This window comes from Eptesicus fuscus, chromosome 8 (assembly GCF_027574615.1).
Source record: "Eptesicus fuscus isolate TK198812 chromosome 8, DD_ASM_mEF_20220401, whole genome shotgun sequence".
Taxonomy (NCBI): domain Eukaryota; kingdom Metazoa; phylum Chordata; class Mammalia; order Chiroptera; family Vespertilionidae; genus Eptesicus; species Eptesicus fuscus.
Window position 1 is genome coordinate 29462782 of NC_072480.1, and position 21861 is coordinate 29484642.

General features: G+C 39.9%; 1 protein-coding gene across 1 annotated transcript in view; it reads right to left on the reverse strand.

Annotated features, from left to right (window-relative positions):
* Positions 1-21861, reverse strand: part of DIAPH3 (diaphanous related formin 3) — a 564474-nt gene that overhangs the window by 212917 nt on the left and 329696 nt on the right. Inside the window, exon 22 of the mRNA XM_054719838.1 lies at positions 11313-11442. Coding sequence (XP_054575813.1) covers positions 11313-11442 — 130 coding nt within the window. The remainder of the gene's footprint in view (positions 1-11312; positions 11443-21861) is intronic.

Below are 21861 nucleotides of genomic sequence, written 5' to 3' on the forward strand. Positions count from 1 at the left end.
ACACCTCTATCAAAGGGTAGATGTGGGGTTTGAAGCCCAATTGTCTAGCTTCAAAATAATAATACATTGTCTCTGCAATCTAACTGGAGCAATGTTTTAATTTTGCCCACTGAAGTCATTTATTGGTGTTATTGTAATTGTCACTATCAATAAAAATTGCTTAAACTCGGAGGCATACTATAAATTTTGGTTTTAACTGTTTTGGTATTTGCATATAATATAAGAAAAGGGTGTTCCATAAACTCACCAACAACCATTAAACACCCAAATGTTTCACAACATAACGATAGACGCTTCCCATATAGACATAGCTGTTAGTGTCATTTCCCTTAGCTGTTTCTTAATACTCAAAGTTGATAATCTACTTTCAGTTATGGGACCAATGACAAAGATAGTTGTACTGAGTTGAATATTGTCCCAAAATCCATGTCTACCAGCAGCTCAGAACATGACTTATTTGGAAACAGGATCTGTGCAGAGGGAATCTGCTAAGGATCTCAAGATGTCATCCTGGACTTAGGGTGGGCCCTAAAGCAAATGACCAGTGTCCTTATGAGGAGAGGTGAGGACACAGAGACACAAAGAAGGCAATATGAAATGGAGGCAGCCACTCGATGCTAAAAAAGAGGCATTGGGTGGTTCCTACCTGAGAGCCTCCAGAGGGAACCACTTCTACCCACACCTTGATTTCAGACTTCTGCATTCCTCAACAGTTAGAGAATACATTTGTTGCTTAAAGCAACCAAGTGTGTGGTAATTAGTTATGGCAGCCCTACAAAGTTAATATAACTAATAATTCAACATTTTGTAAGCTGCATAAACACAGTCTGGTCTCTGGGGAGCAGCTGCAATTCTACCTGCTGCATCTGGTTAACGCCTCTTCACCCATTCGGTCCCATGTCAACCTGGTCAGCAAGGAGATGCTACAGACTGACATAAATGTGTTTGTTCCACCCACTGTTCGATTTCTCTATGGTATATGGATTTGCTATGTTAAGCTATCCTTCAGAATGCTCTCATTCTGAAAATTTCTTTCATCTACCTTGTTTGTAATCTTCCACTTCATGTTGCAAGATGGAGGTGTAGTAAATACTGCTTTATGACAGCAATCTAAGAGCTCCAAGACCTTGGCTGTCACTGTCGATCCTGCCCTGCTACCTGATGTTCGCTATGGCTCGTGGGTGACACTGACAGAACTGTGTGAGTAGCTATTTTAAATATGTAGCTGGCCAAAATCTGCAAACACTGTAAACTGTTAGTTTCTCGAAAAGATTAATGCTATATTGATGCCACTTTCCATCTGCTAGCCTCCAAAAAGATATAGAGGTCTTCCTGATGTGGTTTCCTTCTTCATCATCATCCATCAGCCCAAGCAGCAGCCGACTCAGGAAACATTCCTAGCTTAGTATTACAAAAAAACACACACAAAACAACTTCAGGTGCAAGTAGTTCCTCCCTGCTCAGTGTTCTTCAATGTCAGGCCATAGAATCACAAATCCTTCTAGGGATTTTAGCCATGTTCTTTCTATATTCCATTCTGCTGCTTTCCAAAATAGTTTATATTTGCACTATAAAATTATCTCATGAAAGTCTCCAATTTAAACTTGTGATGCCAACCCTACAAAGCTATCCCCTGAAAATAAACTGGCAGGATTTTAAAACAAAATGCTGCTCAGCAGACAACCTGGACCTTGTGGCTTCTTAGTGCTCATGGGGCACTGTAAATATTTTCCATACATCCTGTAATTGCCTTGTGAATGGCCTGGTTATATTTCATCATATCATTTTATGTTAAAGTGCTAATTTACAAATACTGCCCTTTTAGTAAATGTATGCAAAACTGTGTGGATCACATTTTTATAATAAGTTTACCTTTTTAATATTTGGCTTGTAATAACATTAACACTATTTTATGATTCCTAGGTCTAGTTATTAGGTGACTACAGATAATCAGGTTAGATCATTGAGGCCTAACTACACAGAAGTCATAGACTAGCTTTACAGACATGGCTTGTTACTCTACCTTCTACCTGTGAAACCAGTGCTACACCATTAGGAGACACCAACACTATTTCCATAGGATAATGGGGAAAAAAAAAATAGGCAAAACCATTTTTCCATTTCTACCCTTTTAGAAAAATGTCAAAAGATGATTCAGTGTAACTAGCCTTTATCAACTACTTGCTTATAATAAAATAAGAACTTTATATTAGCCAAACAAGAATAAGTAGCAAATAAATTAAACATTGGGATATAATAAGTAAAAGAAAAGGAAAAACTTAGTATATCCCATTATAATGAATGCATTCTAAAATAAAATATATTCATGAATTATTTACATTTAATTTCAGGGTTAAGAATGCCTCAGTGTTTCCTTATACATGTACTAATATATGTGTCAGGTCTATCAAAAAAGAAATTGAGGCACACTTGTAATTATTTAAAAGCATGTGATAATTTGTAGTTTGTACAAGAACCTTTGATATTACTTAACTAGAGGCCCGGTGCACGAAATTTGTGCACAGGGGTCCCTCAGCCCAACCTACACTCTCTAAAATCCAGGAGCTCTCAGGGGATGTCCTACTGATGGCTTAGGCCCACTCCCCGTGGTTGTCTGCACTCTGCGGGCCTGGAGGTTTCGCTGCAGCCATGGAAATGAAGCCCCCATGCCCTGCTCTCCACTTTCTGCCGGACTACCCTTGCGCCATGTGAAAGAAGCCCCAATGCCCTGCAGTGTGCTCTGTCTGCCAGGCTGGGGCTTTGAGGACAACGACACACTAAGGAAGCCCCGATGCCCTGCTGTCCAGGCTCTGTTTGCAGGGCCTGGGGCTTAACTGCTGCCGCAGAAGCCGCCATTCCCTGCAGTCCCGGCCCGGCTCTGTCTGCAGGGCCTGGGGCTTCCCCACTGCCAAGGAAGCCGCCATTCCCTGCAGTCCCAGCCCGGCTCTGTCTGCAGGGCCTGGGGCTTCCCCGCTGCCGCAGAAGCTGCCATTCCCTGCAGTCCCGGCCCGGCTCTGTCTGCAGGGTCCGGGGCTTCCCCGCTGCCAGGGAAGCCGCCATTCCCTGCAGTCCCGGCCCGGATCTGTCTGCAGGGCCTGGGCTTCCCCGCTGCCAGGGAAGCCGCCATTCCCTGCAGTCCTGGCCCGGCTCTGTCTGCAGGGCCTGGGGCTTCCCCGCTGCCGCGGAAGCCGCCATTCCCTGCAGTCCCAGCCCGGCTCTGTCTGCAGGGCCTGGGGCTTCCCCGCTGCCAGGGAAGCCGCCATTCCCTGCAGTCCCGGCCCGGATCTGTCTGCAGGGCCTGGGGCTTCCCCGCTGCCAGGGAAGCCGCCATTCCCTGCAGTCTCACCCGGCTCTGTCTGCAGGGCCTGGGGCTTCCCCGCTGCCGGGGAAGCCTCCATGCCCTGCTGTCCTGGCTCTTACTGCTGTGTCTGGGGGCAGATCAAAAACCCCTCCGGAGGTGGATCTAGTTTGGCTGCTCCTGCCGACAGGCTGGACACTCCAGCAGTGGAGCTGAGCGGACTGGGCGCCGCCATCTTGTGGCTATGGGGGCCGCCATTTTTGTCGCGGAGGTACGGTTAATTTGCATATTACTCTATTATTAGACAGGATTGATTACTAGTGAATGAACATTCAGCACAGCAGGTCTATGACTGTGTCTTCAAGTGATCTGATAAAGTAAAATAATCATTCAGTAATGACTACTCTATTCTACAGCCAAAAAACTCTAAGCAAGGGAAGTTAGTGTATTAATTTGTTAGGACTACCATCACAAAATACCACAGACTAGGTGGGTTAAACAACAAAAATCTATTTTCTCAAAGTTCTAGAGTCCAAGATAAGGTGTCAGTAGGTTTGGTTTGCTATGAGGCCTCTGTCCTTGGTTTGCAGATGGCCACCTTCTCACTATGTCCTCACACAGTCTGTCTTCTGTGCATGCACATCTTGGAGGTCTCTCTGTGAGTCGAGATTTCCTCTTCTTATAAGGTGACTAGTCAGGTTGAATTAGGGCCCACCCAAAAGGCCTCCTTTAATTTAATCACCCCTATAAGCCCTATCTCCAACTATACAGTCACATTATGAAGCTTGGGGCTTCAATGAATTGGGACAGAATTCAGCCCAAAATAGTATGTGTTTATCTACACTAATAAAAAAGAAAGATTCAAATTGACCATACCTCCGCGATGCCCACCAGCCAATCAGGAGTATGCAAATTAACCCAACGAAGATGGTGGGTTAATTTGCAAATGCAAGCGCCGAGTGGCCTGGGTCCCAGAAACATCCTTAGGACCCAGACCACTCCAAGCCTGTAGGCCCGCGAGTAGGTCCTGAGTGGCTGGGGTCCCAGAACACCCCTGGCCTGGGTCCCGGGATGAGCAGCCGGGGGCGCCAAGGGGACTGGGTCCTGGGACAAGTGGCCAGGGGCACCAAACACAAGCGGCCCCGCGGCCGCTTGCGTGTGCACCCGTGCCAAGCAGCCCGGGTCCATGCCCCCCAGCCTGGCAGACACAGCGAACACGGGGTCGCTGGGCTTGGGGGTGTGCCCCCGGCAGCCGGGGACATGCCCCTAGCCCACTGGACACAACGCAGGGGATCTTTTGCACATGGGCTGCAGAGGAAATACCTTTTCTTTCTTTTTTTTTTTAAAAATATATATCTTATTGATTTTTTACAGAGAAGAGGGGAGAGGGATAGACTGTCAGAAACATCGATGAGAGAGAAACATCGATCAGCTGCCTCCTGTACACTCCCCACTGGGGATGTGCCCCCAACCAAGGTACATGCCCTTAACAGGAATCAAACCTCAGACCCTTCAGTCTGCAGGCTGATGCTCTATCCACTGAGCCAAACCAGTTCGAGCGTAAACACCTTTTCTGACCGCTCATTGGCTAAGCTACCTATATGCCGCCACTTGCAGTGTTCTTGGTAACTTGGGTAATAAGAATCCAAGAAGGTGATCTAGGGCTTTTCCACCTCACTCCTGGAGAAAAAAAATGAAGGTCCGCTGCTGGAGGGCTAAGAAATGTCATATCCTGCCCTAGCCAGTTTGGCTCAGTGGGTAGAGCCTCGGCCTGCCAACTGCAGGGTCCAAGTTCGATTCTGACCACGGGCATGTACCTATGTTACAGGTTCTTCCCTGGCCGGGGCCCAGGTCAGGGCTCATGTAGGAGGCAACCAACCAAAGTGTCCCTCCCACATTGATGTTTCTCTGTGTCTTTCCCTCTCTCTTCTAAGCTCTCTAAAAATCAATGGAAACATATCCTCAGGTGAGGATAAAAAAAAAAAAAAAAGAAAGAAAGAAAGAAATGTCATATCCTATGAAAGAGACATTTTGAAAATGCCTAAAGAAAGTTGTCATTTTTTCATGGTGAAGGGACTGTAGTACATGTTGATAAAAACACCTTGGTGGCTGCGGTGACTGGCAGTGGCTGCAGCAGCGGGGTGATGAGGCTGGCACCTTCACCTGATTAACCCAGTCGCCTCTCGCAGAGGGAGGCCAGACTGCAGCTTAGGCCCGCACCCCATGGGGCCTAAGCTGTCAGTAGGACATCCCCTGAGGGCTCCCAGTCTGTGAGAGGGGGCAGGCTGGGCTGAGGGACCCCCGCCCCCCCCAGTGCACAAATTTCGTGCACCGGGCCCCTAGAGTGTGTGTGTATGTGTGTGCGTACACACACACACACACACACACACACACACACACACACATACACACTGATTGGCCAGATTATTATGATCTCTGAACACATAATAATCTGGCCACTCAGTGTATTTGTATCTCAAATGGGTACCAAAAGTATTCTAGACTTTTGCTGAAGATCAACCACCTATTTGTCCTGAGCTTTCTATCAGCCAGTGCAAAGGGGGAAACTGATCAGGTGCACGATTTATAGTATCTTTGATATCAAATAAATAAGGTACTCAAGAGAAGTACACTGAGTGGCCAGATTATTATGTGTTCAGAGATCATAATAATCTGGCCACTCAGTGTGTGTGTGTGTGTGTGTGTGTGTGTGTGTCTTCAATTAAAGCAATATCCTATATAATTGTCTCCTCTAACAAAATTATTTTAATATAAATGTCCTCCACCAGCAATAATGTATCCATCAAATTACTTCACTATATTGGGAGAAATGTATCCTAATGTATATTTTCAAAAACTTTTATATCCTACAATTGATATGAAACATGAATGATTTATCTCACAAAATTATGAGGCTCACCTATAACCTTCATGACATAATGGTTCTAACACAATGCTATTTATGTTGTTAATTTGTTGCACAATAAATATTTTAATGCACTGACAATATATGTTTAAAATATAAAATGCAATTGAATTAATAATACTGAATATTCAAAATATTTATATCAAATTCACTAACAAATTTTAATTGGTTTTTTTGGAAGTCAATAGCATAAGAGGTTAATGAAAGGCTTTGAAATGCCTTCTATTTGTTATAGCAGATGAATTTGAAATTTTCAAACTCTACGCAGTTTCCAGGTGGCAGCCACCTGGAAAGTAAGTGTTCTAAGTGTTCACAGTAGGTGCATAAAAGATAAACATTTGGTATTTAGTAAGGCATTTACCATAAAATGTTGGAAAGACACGAGGAATTGAAAACCAAGAAATGTATTTGAGTAGACAAATATTTGGATAAAACCAAGAAATTACTAGCTAAAAGCAAACAAGTAAAACCTTAAAAGCAGAGAGTCTATAAAATGGAAAGAAAAAATATATATCAAAGAATACTTCTGAAAGGTAAAAATGTGGAAACAGAAAAAAGTAACAATAAAAATGGATGATCATTAAATCCACTCTGATAGTACAATGAATATTGTCTTTTTTCTAGAAACTAACTATATTCCCAGCAGTTCCAGGAATGGTCTCTAGTATACAGTAGAAGTTCTTAAATAATGGTCTAAGTTTTTCTGGAAAAACTATAAATTTATTTTTAAGGACAAAGTGGAACACACAAAAAGGTAGCAGAGGTCTCCAGTAAGGAAAAAGCACAAAAGAGAAGGTGATATTGACCTTGTTACTTGATGAAGGAGAGAACTAGACAACATTTTGGTCACAGCTACCACTTGCTATAGATTTACCTTAAAATCTACCACAAAGCTCTCAGTTAAGATACTGAAAGGCTATAAAAAGGCATGGCAAATAAGAAAAGGGAATAGAAGGAAAGGGACTAAGAAGGATTTTCTCACATAATTAAATGGGGAGGAGAGGTTAAGGGTACAGGAATGAAGAGCCACATTTTATTGAACATTGTGATTTACACATTGAGATGTGGCTGGAAATGGCAAGTAAGCTTGCAGATATACAAGTGTGGAGCTCAGAAGGGAAGTATCAGATATAAATTTGTGTCATTAATGTTATGATGGTATTTAAGCCCTTGGAAAGTAGAGAGATCACCTGAGGAGAAGCCATAGGGGAGAAAAAAAGAGAAGAATGCACTATTAGGCTAAGAACAGCAATACTCAGAGGTTGCATAGAAGAGTGTGAAGTAAAGGATACTGAGAGTAAGAGGGTGGAACCAGTAGGGAAGAAACCAGATATAAGTGAGGGAGCCTGCATTGCACTAAGACACAGAAACTATGCCATGGATCAGTAGCAAGGCAAGAACAGTTTCTAGCACAGACTCATCACACAACTATGTTTGTTATATGAATGAGTGAATTGTTACAGAGTGAAGTAGCATATTCTTTCTGGAATTCAGAGTTGACTATCTAGGATAATAGAAATATATGCTAGAGCTTTGATAACCCTGAAAAAGACAGAGCTGAACAAAGTGACACTGTAAACTTACCTTTGTTTTATTTTAATACATCCCAAGAAACCCCACAGTTTTGTCTTATTTCCTACTATTAATAAAATACCATTCCAATTTAATAATGAAAGAGGTTATGTGAAATAATCTATAAAACCTTCATAGATCAGAGTTTATTAATTCCACTTGTTTAGACACAGGAAAATGCATTCAACCCCAAGAAGTCGGGAAAGGAAAGAACTAACACAATGGTGTAGAGAAATACAATAATGAGCCAAAATACTTTCACTGAAATACAACAGATAAGCCATAAGCTATTATCTCTGAGGAAAGAAGCCGCCCTAATGAAGTAGATTTTTGAAAATTGTCATACGGGTAAGCTCATTAGTTGCAATGAAAGTTCCCCCTGCTGATCCAGGAGTACCTAATGGCCAAGATTTGTTATATCTCAAAAACAAAGGTACTATTTAATTCATGTGATAGCTCACTGAGGAGATTTCAAATCTGAAAACTTTTAAATAATGATATATAAGAGCACTAAAATTCTCCAAAGCAAATGGACTTATTTCATCCAAAACATCACAATCATTCCTCTAAAATCTCCTTCATTAATAGGGTAGTATAAGCATACGAAGAACTTATGCTCAACAATCACCTACAGTATAAATTACCTTAGTAATGGCTATTTTATTTCAAATATGAAGTTGGCTGCTCCCTGTGAAACACATTAACAGTATCTGCTGACCCATCCACATATGTGTTCCTCTGCTAACCAGATGGAAACTAAACCCCTTCAGGCCCCCACTGCCCCATAGAAACACCAGGAAAGAAAACAAACAGAAAAATCTAATTACCAAGTTACAACTCTGCAAGCCCGTATGAAAGTTAAATATTTTTCAAAAGCAAAACATCGTAATATTCATACAGAATTTAAAGTACAATCAAATGAGTCATGATATTTCAAAAACTTAATTTACAAGTGAAACTGCTAGAAAATAAACTCCATGATGAGAAATGCATCTGAAAGAGAAGTATGTTCAGGCTTACTGCTCAGCTTCAGAACTAGTAGGAAAGATGGTGAAGTGATTGGAAATAGAAACTGCTATCAGGCAGAAAATGTTTGCACTGCTTTAATTCTTGCTAAATAACCTAATGTTTACATAAGCTGTTAACTACTTAAGTACCTTTTCACTAGAAAAACACACACAAAACTTCCTCTATATTTCAAGGCACTTTGCACCACATTTTTCTCTACCACTCTCTTACTTATCAAGTTTAATGTTCATCAAAAACACCCATTTTCAATTCTTTTTCTAGCCATTAATTCAAATTGTATTCCAAAATATCAGAAATCTCATTTCAGAAATGTCGCCTTCCCTGTTAAAAAGCCAATCATTTAAAAACTATTTTAAGTATCACGGAGCTATTTTTAATGTTTTTTATTCTATGCTCGTTGGCCCTGTCTCACATTATTTCATATAAGAAAACAGTTTGAATTATTTTCATTTTTAAAGTTCACACACACACACACACACACACACACACACACACACACTATTCTTACCAAGGACATTTTAAGGTAAAGTAAGAGCAAAGTAAGTAATTCAACATCATTAGAGCATTGGGAGGCAGGAGTGAAAAATAAAGTTAAAAGTTTAGTTTTAGTCTTAAAAGTCCAGGCCAGCCCTAATCGGTTTGGCTCAGTGAATAGAGCGTCAGCCTGTGGACTGAAGGGTCCCAGGTTCGATTCTGTTCAAGGGCACATGCCCAGGTTGCAGGCTCAATCCCCAGTGTGGGGCGTGTGGAAGGCAGCCAATCAATGATTCTCTCTCATCATTGGTGTTTCTATCTTTCACTCCCTCTCCTTTCTCTCTGACATCATTAAAAATATATTTAAAAAAAATCCAGACCAATGTTTTCAGCACCATGACACTCCCCTACCCCCAGGTTGTATGAGGTATACACTTCAAAGAAACATACATTTCAGGAATAAGTGTCAAAGAACATCTCATCTAATCACACGCCTTTTAGCTACAATCCCTATTTTATAGAAGGAAAAACATTAAAAGAAGGTAGGGAATAATAAAAGTGATGTTTTTTATTTAAGAAGGAGTATTCACAGTAATACAGAAAAAATAGAGTATTCTTTAACCTTTTGCACTAGGATGTGAGTGTGACTCGACATGGTTAGCATTAGAATAAAGGAATCGAGAAAAAAGCAAGCGAGTGCAAAGGGTTAAGTTGACAAATTTGAATTTTAAGAAGGAAATTAACAGATTACAAAATACTTTGACATTACTAATGGCCAGTGTTCAACACAAATAATACATATAGTCCACCATTTCATGTGGGTTGCTCCCAAAATGTATAGCCATACATTTATATCCTATCTAATAAAGAGGGAATATGCTAATTGACTCTCACAATGTCGCAAAGATGGCGGCGCCTAGAGCCAATAAGGAGGGAATATGCTAATGGAATGCCCCGCCCTCAAAGATGGTGGCACCCACAGCCAATAAGGAGGGAATATGCTAATTGAACGCCATGCCATCAAAGATGGCAACGCCCACAGCCACAAGATGGCGGCACCCAAGCCCCTCAGCCCCGCCGGGGCCTTGCCACTCACCTGCCTCCGGAGTCTCCCAGTCCCCTCAGCCCCCCAGCTGCCCAGGGCCGCCTGAGGCTTGCACTGCCAGCAGTGGCAGCAGCAGAGGCATGATGGGGGTGTCGCCTTCCCCTGATCGTCGGCTTTCCTACCACCCCTGAGGGCTCCCGGACTGTGAGAGGGGGCAGGCCGGGCTGAGGGACACACCCCATCCAATGCATAAATTTTCATACACTGGGCCTCTAGCATATTAATAAAAATAAAATGAGTATTCATAAATTGGCTGTTGGAAGCCAATTAATGTTTCCCCCCTCCATAGGATCAATGTGATATATAAATAAAAACTGGATTCTTCAGGTGGTCAAAAAATTGCATTTGATCATTTTATATCCAAGTATTAAAAATGGTCCTATCCTTTCTATGACCCTTATAACCTGATCTAAACCAGAACTGGGGCCAGAAGCAGGTTACAAATGTTAGCATTAGGAAGGAGTAAACCGAATCTCTGGAAGTTCACTGTCTACCAGTACAGAGAAAGCAGGCTCCACCTGCAAGGTGGGTGGAGATAGATGTAGGACTCGGGCAAACAAGGCAAACTGATTACTAGCTCTCTGCTCAGACACATCACAGTATCAAGTGCTTGTGAATGACACTGAGTCATGGAGTGTGACAGTGGCCACAGGTGGAGCAGGCACAGCAGCAGAGGTGCAGCTGCCAGGCATTTAATATAGGGCCTCATTATCTAATCAAATTAAGTCATAAAAACAGTAATGACCAATCAGAAAACAAATGTTCTATAACTACTATTTTTAAAGTGACGTAGTCATCATGAAAATACTGTAACAAAGAAGCAAGCATGCTTGAATAAAAGGCATTATTTTCTGTCTTTAAGAACTGAAGACCCAGAGCAATGAAATGTTTTCTATAAAAGCACAAACCTTTACTAGCTTTGTCCAAATGTTGCAAATCCTCCACAAAATTTAGGATATCAGGGTACTTTTCTTCACATATTTCCACGAGAAAATGAAGCAGTGTTGTTTTCTGATCTGCTGATTTCGTGTCCTTTAGCTAAATAGGATGAGAGAGAGAGAAAAATAGGGTCAAACATATTTTGAAAATGTGTCTATTAAAATAATGTTAATATAGTATTCTGGAGATAAGAATGAATGACTTGTAAAATTAGTTAATTCTATTTTTGAAAAGCAAATATTTAAATACTTGAAAAGCTACTCTTAACCTTTTGCACTCGGATGTCGAGTGTGACTCGACACGGTTAGCACTAGAATAAAGGAATCAAGAAAAAAGCAAGCGAGTGCAAATTAACATATCGTTGTTTGATTAAAGTCAATAACATTAATTGAAAAGAAGAAATAAGTATAATCCAATCTAGTGTGTGACATTTTATGGGGGAAAATATATGGTAAATTCCTAGGAAAGTCAATATAATAGTGGTACCTAAAACTACCCCCACATTTGAGTATGTTCTCATTTGGCGTATGCTGATAGAATGCCTGCTGGATAACGCAGGAGCCAGAAATACAGCAAAGGACAGTAATTTCTCAACAGGCTGTTTAGTGAAAACAAAGAAACAGAAAATACGTATTTACCCTGGTGTGACAAATAGTACAGTAAAACTGATCACAAAGTACATTGAGGAGGACATGACATCTAAATTGAGCACTGGTGGAGAGGAAGTTGTGTGGGGTAGGGAAGAGAAGAAAAAATCCAAAGTTCAGTATCATTGCAGAAGGAGCAGCTTTTGCTAAAGGCCATAGACAAGGAAGAAAATGGCACATGTGAGGAACCTGAATGACTCCAAAATACAAGTGTGTGTTAGGGAAGGCAAGAGGGTAGAGTGAAAACTATGAATTTGAAAAGATATGAAAATAAAAGGAAAGGTAGGTCATGCAATGGAAATAGAATTTTGATCCCTAAGAATTTGGAGTTTTTAAACAGATGAGAGATGACCAGATGTACATTTTAGAAAGCTCCCTGTAGGGTAGCGTGGATAAAAGATTAGAGCAAGGGTAATAACAGAAGCAGGAAGAGTAATTTAAAGAGCTGTAGCAATAATCCAGACTGGGAAAGACAACAACCTGAGCTGAGGGAATACTATGGGAATAGAGTAATGAGACAGCGTGGACATGGAAACTCAGGCAATGCCATTAATTAGAGAAGACAAAAAGGATAAGAACTGATTTGGGTGGGCTGGGCAATGAAAAAAATCATTTCAGTTATGAACAAGTTGAGTTTGAAGGTTTTAAGTAACATCAAACTCGGAATGTCCAAAAAGGATAGGTGTAGAACAGTGGTCCTCAACCTTTTTTCATTACTACCAACTAAGGGACTTTTTAAAGCATTTTTTTCCCCTAATCGTTATGAAATTTTAAAACCACAGGTACATTGTACATTTGTTTATGTACTGTATGTATATCTGTGCTTTACATATAATAACAGTAAGACATTTTTGCTCACCGAGAAAACATTTTTATGCCCTTGGAGGTGACAAACTGTTGGGAATCCTTCAGGGGGTTGGAACTTAAGGTGAGTGAATTGGTCTAAGAGCACCAGTTTGTGAGCTGTTAGCCCCTAAAGCTAAAAATTTGATCAAATAAACTCAAAGAAGTATACAGAATGAAAGGAAGAACAGAGGCTTGAAGACCAGGATGGACCCATCCTAATCAGAAATGTCCAAGGAATGCAATCAGAAAGGAGATGAGGTTAAGTTAAAATCTAAACAATAAATAGGGAGTTAGCTTGGGTTTTGTGTAGTCATTGGGATGAGTCCTGGGTGTGCACACAGGACAAATAGGTACTCTGGTGGTGTTCCTTACAACTGAGTAATCCTTCAGAGCAGATACACATATGAGAGTGGAAAAACATCCCTCTTTGCATACCAGGATTTAATTTAGAGCTGGAAACTCTTGGCCTACCTAACTGGGAACAGCCCTATTTACTTGCTCTTTTCCAACAATTTCCCACTTTAAAATATGCATGTGTGAATATTTACACTAATAAAAGAGAAACATGCAAATTGACCATTACTTTGCGACACCCACCAGCCAATCAGGAGTGAGTATGCAAATTAACACGACAAAGATGGCAGTGGCCCCACCCCCCAGCTGCTCCCGGCCTCTGGACAGCACGCACGCAGGCGCGGAGCGGCTGGGCGGGGCGGGATGCCTGCTATGAAGGGGAGGGCGGGGGGGGGGGGGGAAGGGAGCTACAGGAGCAGTGCTCAGGCTGGAGCGAAAAGGCAGTGGCCAGAGCGAAGGCCTGGGTCCTGGGTGCCAGAGGAAAACCGGTGCCGGCAGCCAGTGGAAGGAAGGCCTATTGCACGAATCTTTGTGCAACAGGCCTCTAGTATATATATATATAAATATATATTCCCATATGTGGTATTTTTACAAATTCCACCATCACTAAATACTATATTACTCTCAGAAGAAGATAATAAGTCTATTGCATAAGTTACTACACAATAAAAGAATGAGAACAATTCTGTACCACCATAAATATTAACACACATCACAACTTATTAATGCAAAAACCAGCAGACTCCTGGAAACATACAGCTACCTTCTAGACAGCCTGACTTTCACACCACCCATGTAATATGTACAAATGCTACACTGACCTATACAACACACAAACCAATGTTGAATCACCATATTGTACACCTGAAAGTAATATAATATTGTATACCAACAACACTTACATAAAAAGAAAATAAAGAATGGTTCGTGGCATTTTAAAAAGTGATATCAACATTAATCCGCTATTAATGCCTTTTAAAAGGAAGAGAGATCCCAACATCCACCTGAGGGTTTGAAAGAGTATACTCCAAAAGTGACTCAAATACTAGGTAGATTAATGGTCAATAACATGCGTGGGTTGACCTGGTAATGTTAAAACACGCTCTTAACTAGTTACTTAGCCTTAGGAAAGTTACTGGACCTTACATTTTACATAAGTGGAATAAAAATACAAACTAGACAGAGAAAGAGAACTCTTTTTTCTTCTCCAAAAAAATTAAGTATACATTCTAGTAAACTTGGTGTTAGTAGGCATATCAAAATCTAATGTAAAGCAATATTTTGAATAAAAATGAACAAACCTAATTATAATCTCAGTTCAGAAATTATTTTTGCATGCTTGGGCCAGTTAGAATATTTTATGAGGTTCAGTTTGTACATATGCTGAGAATATTAATCCAATTTCTAAAAGTTACCTTTCACCATATAATTGTATTCATGCTATCATTTTAAATGGATAAGGCCAGATTACAAAAAGCAAACTTTCACAAATATAATAGTTTTCTCTTGTACAATAAAGAGTTAGCATAAAAACTGCCTTTTTTTCTTTTTAAGCATCCTAGCAGCAAAGCTCTTTATTCCCTGCCCCCACCCACCCATCCTCTTTACAGCAGTGACTAGCTGGGGAATCCTGTCCCTTCTGTGAACACACAGCTGCTGACTGTACTCAGTTTACACCCTTCCTTATCATGCTCCTTTCACGTGAAACTGGACACAGCCTGTGTGGAATGCTAAGACAAGCACCATCTACTTCTATACTTTGTAAAGTATGGAAAGAGCATTCCAGTACATTTTGTAACATAGCTAATTAGCCAGCAACTACTAGGATTAATATGTCAAGAAATCTCTATGATCTAACAACCACCAAGTGGATCAATCTTGATCTTTATTCATGAGCAATAAGAATTCAGAATTTAGAATTCTGGAAATACTATAGTTTATATAGCATCTATAAGTTTAATAAATATTAAGTGCATAGGTCAAATACATTCAAGAACTTAGAGACAACCATAAAGCTAAACCCTAATTTATGGAGAAGGATGGTATCTTGGTTGTATTATTGAAAACATCAATTGACTAGCAAGTTGCAATTGGTAACATTTTAATATTAAAAAGTATACTCAGACTAAATATACTCAATCTATATTTAACAATTGTGACACTAAAAATAAAAATAAAAATACTGCAAATTTCCAATAAATAAATCTGAAATTAAACCTAATTTAGTAAGAAGTTCAGATAAGAAACATCAATAGAAACCATTTATAATGCATGGTGTCTCATTTATAAACTATGTGGCTCTAAATTCCAGGCCAGCCATTTTTTATTCAGGTCCTAACATTTTCAGAAAAAAAAATTGCATAATACTGTCAATGTATTCTTCTTGCCTCAAAAACTCTATTCCCTCCCTCCTTCCCCAAATAATTAAAATAAAAAATAACAGACTCCTTCTAACAGCATGAAAACACAACAAAATGTATTTGTCAAAATCTTTATCTACTTAATGCTCATTTTTTTTTCACCTTCTTGATAAACATTAACAGTACAGAGGGCACATTCTATTTCTACTAATTTCTCATATCAAACATAATCAGTGATTAAGCTAGAAGGGGAAAGCTTGGGAGATTGTGACAATTTTGCTACAGAGAAAGAACAACATGAACACATTCTGTAATGCTAACTTTGGAAAGAAACGGAAACTACAATATTTGCTTTGAAAATTCATTTTGGTTTAAAAATATGCTTCATTTAAATTTAACAGACATTGCTTGACAGGATTCCTTGTGTATTATTGTCAAGAGATTTATCTTCCTGATGAGTAATCATCACTGTTAAGTAGAATTTCTTATTTATATATTGTTTCTTTAAGGTACATTTAATGTGGCACAGATGTCAAATAAACAAAGAGATGGATGGACTTTCTTCAACTGCTCTGTTCATTCCAGACAAAATAATGTTAAAAGCAGATCCTGTAATAAATCATGGCCTAGTTGTCAGTCTTGAGTACAAGTTCTTTGTTGCTACAATGCAAGGTTTGGGAATATTTCTAAGGTATTCAGCACAATTTGGATGACATTTAAAGAATATTCTATTGTGTAGTCACAATAAAAAAATTCTTAAAATAAACCTTAGTATATTCTTGCTGATTTTCATAATCCAAAGACTGTAACCCTTTTCTCTTTGATAATAAAACATATTTTAAGAATACTGTTAAATTAGCAATTCTCTTCCCATTATGTTCCTGTAATCTAAGTATGTATACAAACAGCACTATTTTAGATGTTGTAGACATTGCTGACCAACCACTAGAAAAGATGACAAAATTATGAGCATCTGAGAGGGCCCCATGCACTTCCTACAAGTCGCTAGCTTGTGAATAGTATTAATGCTGAGGATGACAGCAGCAGGTCTTTTATGTGGCACTTACTATGAGACAATATATAAGTATTCTGCATAAAACACACAACATCCCTGTGAAAAAAGAATATCATTATACCCTCTATTAAGGAAGGAGCAAAATAAATTTTTTTTGTAAGATCATGTAGTGAACCACATCATATAGCTGCTATCTGGTAGAGCCAAGATTTGCACCCATGTCTGTGTGAATTCAAAGTTCTAAACCACTATAAATATAGTTCCTCTAAACAAGTCTTTTTCTAATGGGTATTATTATTATGAATCCAAAGAAATAAAATTCTCAAACACAGTGGACAAAAATGATAGTAAGATAAAAGAGCATTATTGGAATTTAAAATAGTAAAGGCTCTTTAACCTGTAATTCTAGCCTGGAAGCCTCTGACAATGAACACCCTCTACCATCAGGTTATTTCTAATTCTGAGAGCATAATTTTTTCTATTCTTTTACCTATTAAAATCATAAAACACCACCTGAATCCTATAGTTCAAACAGCAAGTCTTTCCATATTGCTAATGTATTAGTCCTGGCAAAATATATGAATACTAGAGGCCCGGTGCATGCAATTCGTGCACGTGGCGGGGTGGGGTGGGGGGGGGTGGGTCCCCCTCAGCCTAGCCTGCACTCTCTCCAATCCGGGATGCCTTGGGGGATGTCCGACTCCCTCTCGCAATCCGGGACTGCTGGCTCCTAACCACTCGCCTGTGTGCCTGCTGGGTCGCCCCTAACTGCCCCCCCTGCCGGCCTGATCGCCCCTCACTGCCTCTACGTGCCGGCCTCATAGCCCCTAAGTGCCCCTTCTGCTGGTCTGGTTGCCCCTAACTGCCCCCTGCTGCTGGCCAGGTCGCCCCCAACTGCCCCCTCCCTGCTGGCCTGGTCACTCCTAACTGCCCCGCCCCCCCACCAGCCTGGTCACCCTTTATTGCCCTCCCTGCCAACCTGGTCGTCCCCAACTGCCCCCCTCTACTGACCTGGTTGCCCCAACTGCCCACCACCGCCGGCCTGGTTGCCCCCAATCCCCTCCCCCCCCGCTGGCCTAGTTGACCTCACGGCCCACTCTGCCAGCCTAATCACCCCTAACTGCCCCCCCTGCCAGCCTGGTCACCCCCACCTGCCCCCCCCCCCCCCCGCCAGCCTGGTCGCCCCTCATGGAACCCCGCTGGCCTGGTCGCCCCACGCAGCCTGCTGTTCAGTCATTTGGTCGTCCCTCACTAACCCCCCCTGCCAGGCTGGTTGCCCTACGCAGCTTGCTTATTCAGTCTTTTGGTCATCCCTCACTAATCCCCCTGCGTTCCAGGTCATAGGCAGCCATCTTGTGAGGGTATGACAGTCGATTCGCATATTACCTCTTTATTATACAGGATGGTTGGATGAAAACATACCTACAAAATATGACCTTCAACAGACTTAACAAGTATACACAGTAACATATTTCATCTTAAATCCCTTGTAGAATAAAGTGATTTGTAAATGTATAAGATCTTTTAATATAAGTTAAAGATATCCCAACAAAAATGGATGTGTAAATACAAACTTACAAAGACTATTTGCTCAGCCCTAGCTGGTTTTGCTCAGTGGTTAGAACAATGGCCTGTGGACTAAAGGGTCCTGTGTTCGATTCTGGTCAAGGGCACATGCACAGGCTGTGGGCTTATCCCCAGTAGGGAGCATGCAGGAAGCAGCCAATCAATGATTCTCTCTCATCATTGATGTTTCTATCTCTATCCCTCTCCTTTCCTCTCTGAAATCAATACAAATATATTTTTAAAAATGACTATTTGCTCAGTTCACAAAGTCAACTTCACTCAAGAAACCAACCCACAATTATAGAATACTTTTCTGATATGTATAAATATAAAAAATAAACACTCCCTAATGTTTTCAAAAGGAGAATGTATCTCTCCAAATAGAATGGAATTAAAAAATGTTAATATGAACAAAAGATGCTAAGTTGGCATTTCCATAACAATTTTTAATGCAACTTTTATAATGATTTCAAAGATGGATAGAGGTCAATCAATACTAGGTAAAACAGATAATTAGATAAATTTATAAAATTTATAAATTCCTTCATATATAAAAATATTTTATATTTTTACTTAACTTTCACATTAAAATGAGAATGAGGGTAGAAACATTAAATAAGCAAGAAAATTATATAAATAATATAGACCTGTATAATTAAAGTAAACTGGTTTATAACATATCCTACCAGATATGCTTTCTCTAAATTATATTTTTAACATATTTCTTTTGGCTTTTAGTAAGCACAGAAACTATAATATAAAAAGCACTTTTGTGTTTTACTAAAATTTTCGCTGTATTTTTCAATGTTCTGTTTATTATATTCCCTTATTCAAAAAGAGATTTAAAATAACTCAATATCAATTAGTTAATATAAATGGGTGAAATGTAAAAGTTTTTTTTTTTTTTAACTTCTAATTGTTTTAATTAAGACTAACATTGGGATCCAAGATGGTGGCAGAGTAGGTGAAAGCTACACTCATCTCCTCCCAGGACCAACTGGAATTACAATTGAAGTATAGAGCAAGAACCTGAATAACCACATGAAGACTAGCTGAAGGGAAGTCTTATAACCAAGGATTTACAGAAGCCACATTGAGATTGGTAGGAAGGGCAGAGATGCCAAAAGGGCTGGCCCCGCTCCATGGGCACTGGCTAAGGTTCCAGATGGATATCTCGGCTGTGGGGGCTTCCCCTGAGAAGTGTAGGGTCTCAACCCAAAGTCAGGCTCTCTAACCCAGAGCTCCATTGCCAGGAAGAGGTGCCCACATAACATCTGGGTGTGAAAATTAGCAGGGATTCTGTCTGCCAGGGAAAGACATTAGTCGGTTAGAGATACAGCTGTCCTCTTAAAGGGCCAACAAACAAAATTTCCTTTGCAGCCACTCATCCTGGGCTACATGGGAGAGAGGTGAAACAAATTATAGTCTCATGAGGAGAGTGTGAAGTTTGTGGCTCTGGGTAGAGAGCTGAAGGGACATCCCCCAGGATCCCTGTGCTGAGTCATTCTCCTATACATCAGAAACCATCTTTCTTGGGTGGAGCACTCATGCAAGAAGAAATAAAAGGCATACAAATTGGAAAGGAAGAAGTAGAACTGTCATTATTTGCATATGACATGATACTATATATAGAGTAACTCTAAAGATTTCATCAAAAACTTACTATAAATGAATAACTGATAAATAAATTCATTCAAGTGTCAGGATACAACATAAATATACAGAAAACAGTTGCATTTTTATATATCAAAAATGGACTCCTAGAAATGGAAACTAGGAAAACAATCCCATTCACAATGACTTCAAAAACACACACCAAAAACCTATGAATAAATTTAACCAAGGATATAAAAGACCTATGTTTGAAAAATTATAAGACACTGAAGAAAGAAACTGAAGATATTATAAGTGGAAGCAAATTCATGGATAGGAATTCCCCCTTGCTATTTTCCCCTTCCCCAATTAATCCAGTGGAACAATGTTGGTTACCACCCGCCAACCAAGTAGGGTGACTGTAAGGCTGTCTTTCCTGCTTCGTGGACTAAGCACATGTTGTCCAGAACATGCAAGTTACCCCCAGGGTGACTGTGACTGCTGTTTCCCAACTTAATCAGGCTTAGTTCCCTCCCTTATCTTTTCTTAATAACCCACCAACTGCCTACTCTGACAGTATGATGTTGAGTATCTTTTCAGACATTTATTTGCCACTTGTAAATCTTCTCTGGTGAGATATCTACTCAGGTCTTTTGACCATTTTTAGGTGACCCTGCTAGCTGTTCTCAACCTGTGGGTCTCAACCTGTGGGTCACGACCCACAGGTTGAGAACCGCTGCTGTAGAGCCTAAGACCATCGGAAAACACAGATATTTACATTACGATTCATAACAGTAGCAAAATTACAGTTATGAAGTAGCAACGAAAGTAATTTTACGGTTGGGGGTCACCACAACATGAGGAACTGTATTCAAGGGTCGCGGCATTAGAAAGGTTGAGAACCACTGATCTAGATATTCTCTTAGGTTACCTTCTATTAATTGTTTAGTTTTGCATTTTACATTTAGGTCTATGATCCATTTAAAGTTAATTTTTGGAACAGTACAAGGTCTGTTCTGATACATTTTTTAGCATGTATGTATATATCCACACTCACCAGCACCGTTTGTTTAAAAGACAAATCTTTCTTAATTGAATTGTCTTTGGCCCTTTGTCAAGATTAGTTCACTATTATCTGCGTGGGTCTACTTCTGGGCTCTCTATTCTGCTCCATTAATCTATTTGTCTCTTTCCCCCCACTATTACAATGCTTTGATTATTAGAGCTCTAAAGTAAGTGTTGAAGTTGGATAATGTCAGTCTTCTCATATTATTGATCTTTTAGTTACCCATATAAACTTTATAATCAGTTTACCAACATCCATAAAATGACCTTCTAGAATTTGCCTGGGATTGCATTGAACCCATTGATCAAGTTGGAAAAACCTGGTATCTTAACAATATTGAGTTCTTTCCATGAACATAAAATATATACATATATATTTTTACTAAATCTATTTTGATTTTTTTCATAAAATTTTTTAGTTTTCCTCATACAGATCTTGTAACATATTTGGTTATATTAAAACCTAAGTATTAATTTTTTTGTGCTAACATAAAGATATTTAATTTCAAATCCGAATTGTTCACTGCTAGCATTAGGAAAGCAACTGACTTTTTATGTCAACTTCATATCCTAAAATTTTGTTATAACTGCTCTTTAGTTCCAGAAAGTAGTTCTCTTGTTGTGTGTGTGTGTGTGTGTGGGGGGGGGGGGGGGGGGGGGGAGGAGTTACATAAGCAATTATTTATCCTATGAATAAAGGTAGTTTTATTTATTTCTTCTAAGTCTATGTATCTTTTATTTTCTAGTCTTACTGAATTAGCTAGTATTTCCAGTAAAATATTGATCAGGAATGGTGAGGAGAGACCCTTCCCTTGTTCCTTATCTTAGGAGGAAATCATTGTTCTTTACTGTTAAATATGATGCTAGCTGTAGTTTTTTGTAGGTATTCTTCATCAACCTGAGAAACGTCCCCTCTATTTCTAGTTTGTTGAGAGTTTATATGAGGAGGTGTAGAATTTATCAAATGACTTTTCTTCATATTTGATATATTCATTTTTCCTCTTTAGCCTGTTGATGTGATGATGGATTGCATTACTGATCTCCAAATGTTGAACTAGCCATTCACACCTGA